Here is a 16,660-nt window from a genome sequence, read left to right as displayed (position 1 = left end):
TCGCGACCCACTTTTGAGTCCCGACCCACCAGTTGAGAATCACTGTTTTACATATATGACCAAGTGGGATGTTCTGCAGGGACATTTAAAACTAAATACACTATAAAAAGACACTATTTCTCACATTTTTAGTGTACTTTAACATATATTATTTGATCCCTTATTTGCACAATAATATTTCTCAAAATCATATTGGGGGCCCGGGCCAGAGGTTCTGTGCTGGAGGGCCGGATTTTGCCCCTGGGCCTAACGTTGCCTACCCCTGTTGTAAGGGGGTTGCTGCGTCTTTCAACTTAAGCTATTTATTTGCCTTTTTATTGAGTTTGAACATTTTGTCCACACACCTACATATTACTTGCTCTCGATGTGGCTACTTCCAGGTCTTCGCGTGTCTTCCAAACCATTAACATTCCCATATTTGGAAACAAAGGGCAAGAATAATATGTCACTTGATGGGGCTACAGTTTGTTTGCTTTCACCCTATTGTCTCTGCACAGATGTGAAAGATCAGAAAGGGATTGGACGACATCTACTGTATATCCATGATAATGCGATTCAGATTATGTTGTTTACATAATAAGAGCTTCACAGTTTGGATAAAGATCAGATTTTTTTTCGCTACGTGCGTAACTGTCGCCAGTATTGTCCCCCACACCCCCCCTATGGACCCTTTGGACCAGCTGACCTCAAGTAAACACTGCGGCCCTCCTCCTCCTCCTCTTCCTCCTCCTCCTCATAGTGTGGTCCAGCTCATCTGTGTTCTGATTGGTCAGCGCGGCGCTCAGGTCACACAGGTACAACACGTCCCACCAATCGCCTGTTCTGTTGCGACCGAGTTTCGCCCGAAGATAACGGCTTCCCATGTGTCGTGCCAGTTCTTCTGTTTCTTGGAAGAGCGGTTTGGGGAATGGGTGACACGGGGATAGGCCTCAGAAATACCTCGAAAAAAAACAATGGCAAAATTATGTTTGAGCCAGCAAAGGCAGACAGATATCAAGTCAAGTTTAATAAAGCTTTTCCATTAACAACACAGATAAGTGATACAAAACAAAAACTTGGTGGGGGAAGTGTCTGGCCCAAGGGATGGAAATCTGTAGGACTCATAGCACGACATAAAACACAAATTAGTATGATTTTCCCATCCAAATTGTAAATTCCATTAACCGAAAACAGCTCAGTCACCCGTGTCAATGATATCAGTGTGGAAATCCAAATCCTCTTCAATTCTGTTGGGCACCACAGCCACCCATATCATTTCAAAAATAGACAGACGCTAATCCTGCTTTATGCGCATTACATAAGGCGTCGGGGTCAGCGAGAGGTGCCAATGTCCAGCGCTGGGGTCATGGGGTTTCTCTGGCTCTAAATAGACCCATGTTACAGCTTATCATTTCCAGTCGACACTATGTGAACAGCTGTCGGCTTCATATTGACTCAAGAGCCTTGTTGCTTATACACCGCACCCATATCAAGTGTTGTCACAGAAATGTCATCTGCTCGGTGTAACGGTGTGGATTGTAAACACACAGCGGGACGGCACTCGCATCATTATAAATCTGTGCGTCCAGCCAGGTATGAGGAGAACATGCAAACTCCGCTCAGAAAGAGAAGCGTGGGACTCGGCTTTATGCTTTCTGTTGCCCTGGTGTGTTTTTATTAAGGCTGTCAATAGATTAATTTTTTTAATCGCGATTTTCTAATAATTATATTCATTTTTTATGTTTTATCCAACATAAAACACTTACATTTAAAGCATGTGATTACTGATTGCACATTTCATTGACCAAATGCACAGTTTCATATTTATGTGAGAAGCCCAACACCTGATAACCGGGATCTTCAGCCATTTCTGAAGATCCCGGGATTGATAACTCACTTTTTAGAGACATTTTCTTTTGTGCTGAACCTTTAGGACAGAAACTGCAAACTTTTAGGTTCATGAAATAGAATATAAGGACATTTTTTTGTTGTTGTTGTTGAAATAGGATGATTAAATTAATCGCGATTAATTTAATTAATCGCGATTCATTATTTTTGCGATTAATTTGATTAATCGCGATTAATGTTGACAGCCCTAGTTTTTATGCATGTGAGGAAGGGGAGACCGGGGTTATTTGTCAGGCGGGGTTATTTGTCACATCGCTTTTTGTAGCCACACTAGAGGGCGCTGTACACTGGGACTGATATATAATATGTGTATTGGTGTTCCTCTTCTCTTCCAATAATCATTTTCTCATTGGGACTGAAGACCTGAGGAAAGGACACGTTTGAATTGTTTTTTAATGCCTTTTCCCAAACTTAAATGTCTGGGTTATTTTTGTCGTGAGAGCTTTCCTTTTGTTAGTGCCTTAAACAAAAGACACTGATCTGAAAGACACAAACGTTAGCTTTGATTTGAGTTGTTCTAGCTAGCATGCTAAAGCCGTTTGGTAGCTAGCTTACATTGTTGTTGAAGCGGACACTCGGGGCTATTTGTCACATGGGGCATAAATGGTGGGACATTTTCTTCTTTTGTGTGTAATATGTTTTTCTGATCACTTTATTTAAACATTACAGGTTTTATAGAGGCCGTATGTTTGGGTCATTTTAGTGAATTTTTACATTTTACACCTCAGAGAGCAATTTGCACAAAAAAACGTTGGTTCAAATGAGTGTCATGAACACATCTGACTCTGCACTGATAACTCTTATAACACTTATTTTTTATCCTTATATCTCAAAAAGCAAAAACGTTACAAAGGTTTATTAAACTAAATGTTAACATCAAAAACAACAGTGACAACCAACCGCACGCACTGTGACAACCTGCCCCGCATGTGGAGCACATTGTCACAGTCGATTTTGTTGTGTTTGACGTTTAATAACAGGCAAGTTACTTAAAAATTGTAATATATTCTATGTTAGTGATTACAGCTCTAAAAATGTAATGTTTGTATTACATATTTCAAAACTGTAGCTGAGTTACAGTACTTTGATTTACTTTTGAGTTACTTTTGTAAAAAAAAAAAATATAGAAAACTGAAAATAGTCATAATGCCACCAATGCAAGATTTCCTTTTCCTTCACTTTCCTCCATTCTATTGTTTTGAGGACATTAACTACATGCAACTGCAGATCTTAGACACCGGTGTCTAACTTCATTTGGCATGCTGCATTTTACTAGGTGGAGTTTGGCATTGTTTCGTTCTTACATTCAAATGCGCCTGTAACTCGAGTTACTTGAATTGTAATGACTAATATATTCCCGTATTTCGTGCAAGTAATATGTTTTATTCCTTAGTTACTGAAAAAAGTAATATATTTTGGTTAAATTGTTACTTTTGTAATGCATTGCCCCCAACACTATTGCAATATGAATTGCAATATGACAGAACAATGAGAGCGAGGTCTCCTTCAAGTCAAGTTTACTTTAGTGCAGATCTGACTCTTGTGGGATTTTCTGTTGATGAGCTGTGAACTCCAGAAAAAAAAAGTGTGACAAATAGCCCCGGTCTCCCCAATGTGAGAAAGTGTGCTACTGGTCTGCCAAGAGAAACGAATATGTTTGAAAGTTAATGCGATATTAAACTTAACACAGAGTCAAACGTGTAGCCTTGGTCAGTATTTGAATATGAAACTTTGGTTTAGCACACATTTCAGTGTTTGGTCCCTGTCAGTGGTAGAATTTCTTGCAGAGTCACATGTGCACACGCCCCCTTTCGTCTGTCAGGCTACAGGAAACGTCAAGGTTGACATCTCAGAAGCACCTTCAATTTCAGAGTAAAACGTGGTTTTAGTGCATGGGCCCCAAGGCTCATTCTTTAAAAGTTCTGCTAGAATTATTATGAAGATGTGACCATTTAAATGGCTGTCACAATATACTTCCATTTGATTATTATTTACTCTAATAACATGAATGACTTTATTAAAAAGAAAAACACACATTATAAGGTAGAGAGAACATTGGGGTTTTAAGATGAACCTGGGGTCACTGTGAGAAAGAATTAGAACCAATACATTATCGAAACATCTGTGCCAATATTCTTATTTTATTATTAATTTTCAGCTCATTTACCAAATGTATTTAAAGTAACTGTAATTTATATTCACATTATAATTCTGAGACACTGAGCAAAAACTCATACAAGTCAGTAGTTTTTTCAGTAGTGACATAGAAACCTAATATGGAATAATTTTCAAAGACAATACCAAAATAACATGAAAAGTCTATGAAGAATTAAGTAAACAAAACAGTCTCATTCATTCATTCATTTTAATGTTAGTCAAGTGGAAGCAAAGAGTAGGCTGCTGTATATAAAAAAAACTACTTGCAAAATACAGTTACTTCAAGAAGTGACTTAATGTAACTGAGCACTGCCCACCTCTGCAAAATGAAAAGTCTGGGGTTTATTTTCCAGCCGCTTTTATTTTGTAGTCCCCTCTGCACCTGCTTCCGGCGCGGCTCGCGTCGGTCTAAGCTCGTGTCGATGTGCACACACAGTGGTTGCGTGTGGCTGTCCGCTGTCAGATGAGCGCGTGTGTGGAGGCCGACCTGTGCCCGCCGACAAGACAAGACTCTGTCCGAGGGGCAAAGTGTAAACTCCGGGGGTGGTAGGGGCCCTATAACCGTCTGCCGTGTCCGCCTCAGAGCTTTCCCCAGTGGGACGCGCCGAGCTGAAGGAGCGGGTCTGGAGCGGTCCAGCGGCATGTATCGTGCCTGGTGCGTATCTTCTGTTCTTTTTAGTGACGTTGTTTTGGGAAGATGATGTTCCGAGTTTTCTTCATTTTAGTGCTTTTGTTGACATTTTATCATGTAGGTTCCACTATCTGTTATTTTATCAGACGTTTATTCTTTTTCTATCAAATTGTTACATCAAGTTTGTTGGATTTAGGAGAATAATAATGATACTTATAATAATTATGATAATTATACAGAGAATTTGAAACCTTTCTTTATATTGCTGACATGAATAACTTTTTAATGTAATTTGTTGTTTTCATTAAATAAAAGAGGCGTACAATGGGCAAAATAGGAATAATGAATGGAAGTTTCTATTGTTGATATTTCTGATACATATTCGATTTATAATATCTTACTTAGTCTTCCTTAATAAATAGGTTTTGCTGGACAAAAACATCTTTATATTAAAATTTGTCCTTGTTTTGGGGTTCAGAGCTTCGGGTTTAAAATGAGATAATAATAACAAATCCCTCTCTCAAGTAGGCTACAATACTGGGACATTTGGTGTCTGCAAGAGGCGCTTCTCAAAGTGCACATGTCGATGTGTGATGTGCAATGTGTGTACAATATGTGAGAGAAATGGCTTTTGAGGAAATTGCTCTTGAAGTAGCATTTTTCCCGTCTCTCTCTTAACTCTCATAATGGTTTTAGGTTTGCAAGTGAGCCAAGTTAGTGCTAATAAATATTCAACTTAATAGCAGAAAGAAACGATGTTCTTGCTCTTGGGCACAGTGGGGGGTCAAAGCAGTTTTCTCATTCCCTCTCGCTTTCTCCAATTTCATGATTACATTGTTACATAAGTATGGGCTGTGCTATCTTAATTATATGCCATAAAATACACTAATTAAACGTGCTTAATCTTGCATTTGCTAGTTGTTGTTACAAATTAAGAACATTACGTCCTGCTGTAAAAGTGACATAATGTACTTTGGGCGCAGTCACTAACTTCAACACAGTAGTTAAAGATGCGTACCATCTTCACTACCGATGTTTTATTATTCAGAGAAAAAGAACACATTTCTTGCACTTAAGAAAGTTTGAGACGGCGCTATTTGAAAACATAAGGTGACAATCTATGTACTATCAAGTAAAGATCTAGAGAATGTATATAAAATGTTGCTACAGTAAACTGAATCTCTCTTCATGTCTTCCAGCCTTCCTCCCTAACCTCCACCCTCTGCACTGGCGCTGACCTCTCCCTGACGCTGAAGCCATGGGTGGCAGTCTGGGCTGCCACCGCTCAATCCCCAGGGACCCCACGGACATCAGCTCGAGCAAACGCAAATACAGCGCCGCCTGCAACTTCAGCCACATCATGGTCAACCAGGAGCGTCTCAACATCAACACGGCCACCGAGGAGGAGCTCATGACTTTGCCGGGGGTCAACCGCCTCGTGGCGCAAAATATCGTCGAATACCGGGACTGTATAGGCGGCTTCAAGAAAGTCGAGGACTTGGCTTTGGTTAGCGGGGTCGGCGCTACCAAACTGGAAGCTATCAAACTGGAAATTTGCGTCTCGAGCCGGACCAGCTCCTCACAGCATTCGCCGTCTTCGATTCGAAAAGACTGGGACTATCAATCGTGTAACGGACTCAATATCAACACAGCTACGCCGGCGCAGCTCATGAGCGTCAAGGGCATCACGGAGAAAACCGCCAAGAACATTATCGCTTTCAGAACGGAGAACGGGCCCTTCAAAACAATCGAAGATCTCGTGAGGGTCAACCACATCAACAGCTCGCTACTGGATAAAATTCGCCTGCAGGTTTACGTCCAACGCTCCCGCGCGGCGTCTACGAACACGAACGGCGGGTTCACCACCAAGTCCCAGCCCAGTCCGACCTCGTTCAGCCTGAAGAGTGACGACCTGGACCTGCCGCCGGGAGGACCCACTCAGATCCCGTCGTTCAGGCCCAGCGTGGAGCCTCCGTCCGGGATGAGGGAGGGGAAGCCGGTGGTGAGGCTGGCCACGTGGAGTCTGCAGGGCTGCTCCAGCGACAAGGCCAACAACCCGGGGGTCAGAGAGGTGGTGTGCATGACCCTGCTGGAGAACGAGTGAGTACTGCATGTGCGCCGTTGGGGTTGGGTTAATGATAGCGAGGTTGGGATTTAAAGTGGTGTTCCTGGAAAGGATAGCTTAGAAAAGTTGGGCCGCGGACCTGATTTCTTGAGTTTGTGTAAACACAGGATCTCAGGCTTGTGCTGTTCCATAAACGCATTAGACTGACTAAGTGCTAACAGTGCGTGGGCAGACCACTGAACATGAAATATTACTGCGTTACTTTATTGGGGCGACGGTGGTGCAGAGTGTAGAGCAGGTTGTCTTGTGATCGGAGGATCGGTGGTTCGACTCCCGCTGGTGCCCACTGTCATTGTGTCCTTGGGCAAGACACTTCACTCTCCTCCAGTGCCTGCGTACATTGGCATATGAATGAGAGAGTGAATGGGCGACTGGTTCTTTGATGTAAAGCGCTTTGAGTGCTTAAAGCTGGTAGAAAGGTGCTATATGAATGTGATCATTTATTAACCATATATTTTGTAGAACAATTCTTTAATTCACCAAAATATTTACCAACTAGTCTGTCTGTAACCCTGGTTTGGACCAGGCTAAGCTTCCTGCGTCAGTTTCCATAGTGACAGCAGACCTGGGGTATGTTTAGTTAATAGAATATTTAAATCACATGTATTACACTTTACGAGCATTCGTTTACAAGCTTGTCAAAGCACTACACTGCTGTCATTATTCATTCACTCCATGCTTAGTGGTAAGCTGCTTATGTAGCCTCAGCTGCCCTGGGGTAAACTGATGGAAGCGAGGCTGCCAATCTGCGAAACCAGCTCATTGACAGGCAGTGTGTGAAGTGTCTTGCCCATGGACACAGAACAGTCTGCTCCAGGTGGAGCTGGGATTCTATGGACCCTTGGATTCATGAACGAACCCTTGCAGTAACTGAGCCGATAACATTAAGCTTGGCTTTTTCAGAGTGAGCTGCTTTTCTGGAACACTGTTGTTTCACTGCTTTATTGACAAAGAGTCCAGCTGTGAAAGTGAAATTGTAAAGGCATTTACACATTTTGCTCATGTACTAACCCGCAGGGCAGTGTCCTACATTATGGAATTCATTCGAAAACTATCTTATGTGAATAACCTTTGATAAAAAACAGTCTTTAGCGAGGTGTTGGTGACATGCTTAAATAGTCTTGCTTGGGAATCATCCATAAAGATGTTTTAGTATGACCACATTATTCAGTCCACCTCTTCTGCTTGGACCACTAGAGGACCACTGTAACTTAAAGCCACACTGCATAACATTTCACTCAATAAATAGATAATAAATAATAGATAAAGAATACAAGCATTAATTTTCTTACAGATCTTTTATATTTTGACGAAATACCGAAAAATGTAACCAAACAAAGGTGTGTTTGCTGTGGGTGGCTCACCCCTCCTCAGACCTGACTAACTTTACATGAGGGCGGCGACGTCTCCAGCTCGTCTCCATGGAGATATCGACTAAAAAGGCAGCCAAATATGAGATTTAAACAGGTTAGGTCCTAATCCAAATCCATTCTTTCATTAACCACTGCAAAAATCGCCTTTTCTGTATCAAGCTGGTCATCCGGAGCATCTTTTCAATTGCTGGCAACTGTATAATCCGAAATGTAACATGGTGTGCTTTAAAGGACGCAAGTGGGCTACTCTGTTATGGACAAAAACACGTTTTTTACAATCAGACTGTTAACCAATCCGACCCATTAGTGAGATATATAGTCATCCATTTTCCTAGCAACGTTGTCTTTGGGTAAGCGCATTAAATATTAAGTCGTGAAGACGTATTCTATCCAAAACAATCTCGTTTAGCTCTTAGGAAACATACAAACGGTGGAAAACCTTGACGCAGTGGGTTTCTGGGACAGGCTTTGCAGGACACACTCTCTCTCTCTCTCTAGTCTTACACAATATGAACACGTCGGACACTAAGACAGATGATAGCACAGTAGTCTCCTGTTCCGTGTTCCCCTTTAGTCCTGGGATTAAACTTCCATAGATAACATTTACATGGCCTCCTGTGACTCCAGCTAATCTATAATGACAAGCAAACACAGTCCCTCTGTCTGTGAATGAATAATGATTAATTCAATAGGCGTATTTGAAAAGTAACTTCCTGATGTGCTTGTGATGAGATCGTTTAAAGGTCCGTTATTATTATTTTTTTGTAACTTTTGCACACCTTTGCAAAGAGTTTGTCGTGTTTCCACAGCTACAGATAATAGAATCAATGCCACTCAGGTCTTCAGTATGTATTTCTCTAAAGGCCCTATATCTGCTTTGCATGGTTTACACTAGTATTTCACCTAATATTGACGTAGGTCATATGACTACCTGCCTGACTGTCCTAATTGTATTCAGGATAAACAGTTCCCAGCTGGGTGTGCCCCGTCTTGGCACGAGAAGGATGTTTGGCGAGAGTTGCCAGTTGTCTGTTTCGGTTGTCAATGGTTCGGCTCACGTTGTAAGAGCTTGTTCAAAGGTCACTTGGACAAGTTTTGCCCACACTGACTGGAATAGACATAGTGTCAAAATGCGACACGATACTGTGGTGACCTACACGGTGTGGGTGCTGCTGGTAGTCAAGCACGTTGGCGGGTGTTTAAATAGGACTTGGCACATATATGGAACTTGGGGGACAGTGTTGAAGGCGACTATGTCAGTTATGTCCATTCAGGGTTGAATAATGTGTGGCTGGATTTTAAGGAAAGGCTTTGTGGCTACAATTGAATTTCTCACGCTTTCATGGAGTCAAATTTCAGCAAGGTGCAAGTAGCTCTGTTGTTGATGGCACTATTTGCATGGGATTTACTTTCCTCCTCACAGGTCACTGTCCAACTGCAATGTAGGATGTATTTGTGTATTTGGTCGGGACATATCATGTTAATGAACATACATGGGACTGAAGTAAACATGCCACGTCCAACATTCACACTCTCAAACAAACTCTCATTCATCCAGGCCTGTTGCACATGTTTTTGGTGGTAGGGGAAACTAGAGGAAACATACGCAGACACAAGGAGAATATGCAAACTCCACTCAGAAAGGCTCCACCCGGGGATCGAACCCAGGACCTTCTAGCCTCAATTTAGTGTAATAACAGCATTATTAGGGCTGCAAGGTTTGCACTCAAACTACTCGGAGGTTTTTTAAATGGTGAAAACATTTAATATTTCTTCCTATTATTCACCTAATATCATTATATTATCTTTCCCTCATATGCTTTCATGTTTGTTTTGATATGCCCGGCCATGCATTTCTTTGTTTTGCTAATGACTCTGTCAGTCACCTGTCATTTGGGTTCTGATCTGTACATCTTTTGGAAAGGCATCTAGTCTTGGATGGCCAAGTTTACAGGTAGGTACAGGTAGCTAAGTAAAGTAAGTTAGTAAGTAATCTTTATTTATATAGCGCTTTTCACAGACAGAGGTCACAAAGTGCTTTACAGACAGACACAACTAAAACAAACAGTAAAAGACAGTAAAAAATAATAATTTAGACACACCTTGTAAAAACCCCAAATAAAAAATCTCAGAAAATTAGATTATTTTGAAAATGGACTGCAAGCCATAATCATCAAAATTATAACAAATAAAGGCTACATATCTCACTTAGCATATAATGAGTCTGTATCATATGTTAGTTTCACATTTTAAGTTGAATAACAGAAGTAAATGCACTTTTTTATGACATTCTAATCATATGACGAGCATTTGTATAAGCATATGTGTTTTTGTTTACTTTAATACAACAAAATAATATGTTACCATGGTCTCTTCTACAAACATGTTCTGAAATCCACATGGCTCTTTTGTTGCTACCTTTGTTTGCACTAGCTGTTAATATTTCAGTCGCCTCTGGGCCTGTTCAATGTTTGCACAGTGAAATGAATTTCGATTTTAAAGGATAATTAACAAATCTCATTAGAATGATACAAGTAAAATATTTGTTCGTCCCTTTGTGATCCTTGTCCCTCAGTTGTCGTAGCCCATATGAACATAAGCCATCTGCTGTGTGCTGTGATAAGATTTGTGTGATTACCTCGGCGCCATAACCGTGTACCATTCCCCTCCATCTCCTCGCTTTGAAAAGGACCAGTCCACTTCCTGCTCTCCCAGGCCTAATGGTCACATTATGGCCTGATTGTTTTCAGGGAACAAGCGGGACAGGGACACTTTTATAGGTTTTATGTGATTGGTGGCCTGCACAACTTTTGTTATTTATTGTACTTTTACATAAGTCTGGAAAAATAAAATCATATTTGTCAAGCCATTCAACACTGTATCATCATATGCTTTAATGGCACCAATGTGTAGAACAATCCCTGAAAAGTCCCTTCATTTTGAGCAAACAGTTGAGAAGTTACAGTTTGTCAAACATTTGCACTAAGGAAAAGCTTTTATTTTGTCCCCTCTTTAAACCTTTTTAAATTATTTCACAAACTACAAAAAATAACCAACCAGTTACAAACTTCGCACATTGAGCATAACAAAAACAGTTTGGCCAAGTTTGAAATCTATGATCCTATCACGATGTAAAGGTCTTAGATCACGCATTTTAATTTTATTATGTCCATTTTCCCCTGATGATTAGATTTACTATTTATGTGGAGAAGGCTCAAATATGAGCTGCTAAACTAACACTGCCTGATGACAAAAAAACAAAAAATACATCTAATTTCGCCTAATGAGATGTTTTTTATGAAATAAAAATGCATCCAACCTCTTGATTGAACCAGAAACCACTCCTAGTTGGCAAAAAGTAAAATAGATCAAGCCCCCTGCCCCTCCCCTGACCGGACAGGCCAGGAAAGCTCGTCTCATTGGTCCAAGTGATGGCACCAGGGATTCTGGTTAGTTGCTGAGATTAGCAAAGAATTAAATATTATCATTCAATATTACTTGCGTTGCATCACATTTTAGACCGAGACTGTCAATTATCTTTGCTCAATGTAATTTGTAAAACATTTAAACTGACAGACTCTCACTTTAAGATATAACATAAAGGTTTGGAAACAGAGTGTATTGTAGTAGTTTTGTTAAAAAGTAAATATGAGGTGATAATCTTTAAAAGCTGTACACTTTGGGCTTGCCTATTATTATTTTTCTTTTTTGCTCAGGCAGGGTAGTACCCCAGGCGGTTCATGGAATGTTCTTTGGAAGTGATCTCCTGAACAGGGTGGGAAGCCAGTATGTGGTGTTTCCTTATTCCCAGGGCTGTGTTGTTTGTAGCAGTAATAATACCGAGAGGAGAGTTGACACACTTCCTGGCCTTGCTCCAGGCCCTAGCAAGGAGCTACTACAGTTCAATGAACCCACGAGCTTTCGCCGATGACAGACAGAGAGGTGGCGAGCATCAGCTGAGGCTGCGCAGGGTTACTCCTGGTCATCCACGTCCGTGTGTGTGTCTGCTGCAGTCAAAATGTTTTATGACTTTCTGCTTGCTTATCGGAATATTAAAACAAAGGATAGAGGATTTTCCCATATGCCATGGTGTACAAAAAGGAGGAAATGTGCCCCCTACTGGCGTTTGATCTAACTGCGTTTATAATGTTATCAAACCTTGGGGTATTTTCTAGGCACACACAGGCCTGCAGTTCTTTTTCTCATGTTATGCCACAATTATTTTCAAGCTAATGGGTAAAAAGTAATTGTAAAATCCTGATAAAAGCGTAATATGGAACCTTTGAAATAACTAAAAACTGACAACTAATGAGTTGTGAGTTACAATTGCGATTCTGATTCAACTGAAAGGAATCTTCCGGCCTTACTTTGGGATCGGAGAGGCATGGAATTTGTCTTGCATTTTTGTTGACATCATCAGATTTCAATTTCTCGTCGACTACAAAGAGTCAGGGCTTTGTGATGCGTCCATAACACTGGTTCTGGTTTCTGTTCTCATGACATCAGGGCCATTAAACAAGTCTCAACTTGTTACCATTGACAGTAATGCTTGTTGCACTGCAGCTACAACGTCAAAGCTAAACCAGGCTTGGAGTACTATTTTCTTTTTACGATGACGAAACCACTGTCTGCTAATGCCAAATATGTCAGAATGAAACCACTGAAACATGCTTAGTAAATACACAAAGACTACAATGATTTTGAAATGTGGTGGTAATAGAAAATAAAACATATTTCCTGCCATTTCCCAAAATGTTAGCATAAATTCCTACTTAATATGTGCCTATACGTATTTTCTTTTGATAAATGCGTGAATGCTAGCGCTCTCTACCTAGCAACGCGGCTGCCATGTTGTTGTTTTGGGTGATTGTGACGTATTTAAGGTTTCTTCATAAGTCATTGCGGATTTCAAACAACCAAAAAGAGGAAGAAAGAACTAGACAGAAGGCTACATCCTCATTAAAAAGCCGTGTGGTTTTTGGTGCTAGCTGATCGCGTGATGTTCAATTGAGTTAATGCCAAGCCATGTGGTTTGATATTAGCATTTTAGCTAGCAACGTCTGTTTACATATATGTCCCCCATGCTACATTTACAAATCGAGCGGGAATTCATAGCGGCATATTTTAGCTGCATTAATACAATCTACAAGTTGGCTGGCTAGCAAGTATGTTGTCGCTAATCGTATTATCATATCATCAAACACCGCAGAAGATTTATCTCGCATCTTGGCATCACACAACAAGCGAACACTAAGCGCCTTTTTGTTTGACATTTACCACTTGCAAAGGCACTTTTTAGATGACCTTAAATGCTGGAGATAAAGGTCCTTTACTCAGTATTAATGTGTATAGTTTCTATTTTGCCTGTTACATAACTGGAATGGTTACAAGCGCGGGTTATAAAAGTTAGTTTGTTTTGCGCTGACATATTAACAAAAACTTTGGCCTATACAAGCATTATAAAACCATAAAGCATGTGATAGGTGTGTCTGCAAACGAAAACACGACAGCAAAAACATGGTTCAACACGGTAGGCTAATAGCAGAATAATAGGCTAATTGTCATTACAAAAAAACAGGGCACTATTCATTTATGTTATGGTTATGACTAATCCTAAACCTAACCCAGTATAAAGACTGTCAATTATCAAGAAATAATGTCAGTGTTTTCTAGTTACTATAGCTACTGTACAAATAGTCTCCGAAATGTAAATTATTTCACGGTTGGTTTTAAGACAAGCAATACAAATGAGCTCTTCATTTTCTTTATTGTTTTAATCATTTACACCCACAAACTTCCTGCACTTTTCACTTCCTCTGTCCACACTGCTGTCACTTCTACTTTTGTTACCAACACGTGACTGTAAAAAGTATGTGCGCGAATGCAAAAATCATTTTATTTCCCAGCGGTGACAAATCAGTGCGATTGTGCAAGCCCTATTGGCATAGCTGTTATCTTCCTATTTTATTGTGCTTTCCTCGAACCATAATAATACATTATTATTATTATTATTATTATTATTATTATTATTATATAGACGCTCAATCACTTAACAGTTTTATGCATTTTTCTTTCACTCTCCACAATAGGTGTTGGTAAACCTGCTTATCGCCATAATTGTAGGGTAGACTGACATGTGGCTGTCAATCTGCACCAATGGCTCCTCCAAACACGACCGAAGGTGGGGTAAGTGTCCACTCCAAAGCTTAGATTTGGCCCATGAAAAAAAAAAAAGGTGCTTGAATATACTATAATTTGCAGTGTTCAAAAGAGGTTTAGTAAATAATATAATAATAATATAGTTATTACAATATTCAAGACAGATATTGTATAAATACAACAATAGTTTTTCTCTTGCTCCTTTGCTCAACAGATTGCCATATTACATGACCACATACCTGACCGCTTGTAAGAAGTTCGTCATGAGTGTGTGTAACGTGATAGTTTCGTAAACAAACCAGGAGCGTCTTGTCTTGTTCGCCGCTGTTTGTTTTGGGTAAACCGGAGGAATCTTGGCTTGTGCGCTGCTGAGTTGGTCATGAAGGTGTGGAGTGGACAGGTTTGTGGCTGCTCATGTGGAAATTTCCATTACCCCAGCATTTCAAAGGTAATAAAGGTGCTGGACATAAGTCACAATGGGGCTTCAGCCTCGTGTCTTTGCTAAATAAGAAAGTCCTTTGAATTTGAAGAGCTATGGAGGAATGGGGCATATAAATCAAACCGGCTGACACGAGAGGGCAAGGTATCTGCAGTGCATTCCTGGACTTGGCTTCGAAGTGTGAAGTAAAGAAAAGGAAGTGTCTGCAAATTCTGAGGATGAACAAGATATGTTTTATTTATAAAAGCTGAAAGAATAGCTTTGAATTTTGAATATTGATTTAAGGTTCATACAATGAGCTGCATTATATTCTTTGAAAAACAAAATACACTGTCTCAGCGAATTTAACCCCAAATCAGCAGCTTCTCGTTTCTTATAAATCCATGTGAAAGACGCATCCCGTGGTTGTAGAAAAGATGTTGGTCTGGGAAAGGTCAAACCATTCGCATCGAGCACAGGAAACATCTGAGGACATTGCAGAAACGGCGAAAATCGGGTTAAGAACTGTCCAAACGCATTATTAGAAACTGGGATAGAAGAGAACCATTGTCAGCTCATCTTCAAAACAAGATCTTAACAAAAATGTATAATGCAACACTAAATAGAAACACATATTTTGCAATTTTATGTTTTCAATCAGATGTGTGAAAGTAAATATTGGCTCTTTTAAAGTGTTTAGGCAAATTAGTTGTTAGTGTGAAAAAACACAAACAGAAGGGCTTGAAAAGGGTGCAAATAAAGATCATTAAAATACATTGTGAGGTAACTAAAACATTCAGGGACAAACATGAGGTTGCAATGCACGCTTTTGCACCTTTGTAGAGCCGGGCTTGTGTATGTGTGTGCTCTATTATGGCTTTTGTAAGCAGCCTAAAACAGGGCACTGATAGCCGCTGTGAGTTGTGTTCAATGTCCCCAGACGGTGCTGCATCGGGAGCTGTTATAGTCCAAGGTTAGCCTCAGCCGCGCCTGTCACTGCTCATTACACTGCCACAGGTCTACACTCTCCAGGATGCCCTCAAAACTGAGTAGGCCACGTTTGCTTGGAAATTGTTTGAACGAGCTGTGAAAGTGTTCATTTTATCTATAATGGTGGCTTTAATGACTTCTATTTAAGTGTAGCCTAAATATCGATTCTCAGCTTTCAGAAGGGACATTAAAGAGATGTCTTAAAGCTGTGGTAAGCAAATTATTTTGTTGTCATAAACTTCATTTGGCACCATAGATCTGCATTGTAAACGCAACATTTGCGACAGAACAACAGACCATGTGCACTGTTGTGTGTCAAAATATAGTGAATTTTCCTCCAGGAAGTTAGAGTCTGAATTAGCATAGTGTTAGCATTAGCGGTCTGACACGTCTTAACCCTGTCTCGCTACAAACTCCGGCTGAGACGAGCTTAGCATTGACTCCAGTGGACAATCGGCATGTGCGTGAGGGTCTGTGAGAGCAAGAAATGCATTTAGGGAACAGCTGAGAGATTTTGCCCAACCAGCTCCAACTTCCACGGTTTAATGAAGGTAGGTAGTGCAGCTTTAAAACGGGGAGTATGAATAGGCTAATCTTTTTTCTCATGGTAGGATAAAACCTATTTTGCCTCCTCTGCAGTATATTATACCCAGAAATGTGTAAAAACAACAACAAAAAGATAACATTTTCGCATGCAATCTTCAATTGCAAGTTTTAGCTATTGCAAGCTCAGAAGTAGCGCTGCATCGCTATTAGCATGCTAGTTGTTGTTAGCATAACGTGATGTACAGCTCCGCTTTACTTGAAAATCTGTGAATTGTGAATCGGCACACAAAAGCCGTTGTTTGCAATTTGCAAAGAGGGCTTGAGTGAATCTATTTGAATAAGGCTAAAAACAATAACTCACAGCCATTAGCAAT

At 40.4% G+C, this 16,660-nt stretch overlaps 1 protein-coding gene across 1 annotated transcript in view; it reads left to right on the top strand.

The window, feature by feature from the left end:
- Window positions 1-4,481: 4,481 nt before the first annotated feature.
- Window positions 4,482-16,660, top strand: part of eepd1 (endonuclease/exonuclease/phosphatase family domain containing 1) — a 33,925-nt gene continuing 21,746 nt past the window's right edge. The window contains exons 1-2 of the mRNA XM_079571259.1: window positions 4,482-4,699; window positions 5,875-6,775. Of these exons, the coding sequence (XP_079427385.1) occupies window positions 5,934-6,775 (842 nt within the window). The 5' untranslated portion in view covers window positions 4,482-4,699; window positions 5,875-5,933. The remainder of the gene's footprint in view (window positions 4,700-5,874; window positions 6,776-16,660) is intronic.

The sequence above is a fragment of the Gobius niger genome, assembly GCF_951799975.1.
Source record: "Gobius niger genome assembly, chromosome: 14".
Lineage (NCBI taxonomy): Eukaryota > Metazoa > Chordata > Actinopteri > Gobiiformes > Gobiidae > Gobius > Gobius niger.
This window is presented reverse-complemented; position numbering and strand designations above follow the sequence as displayed.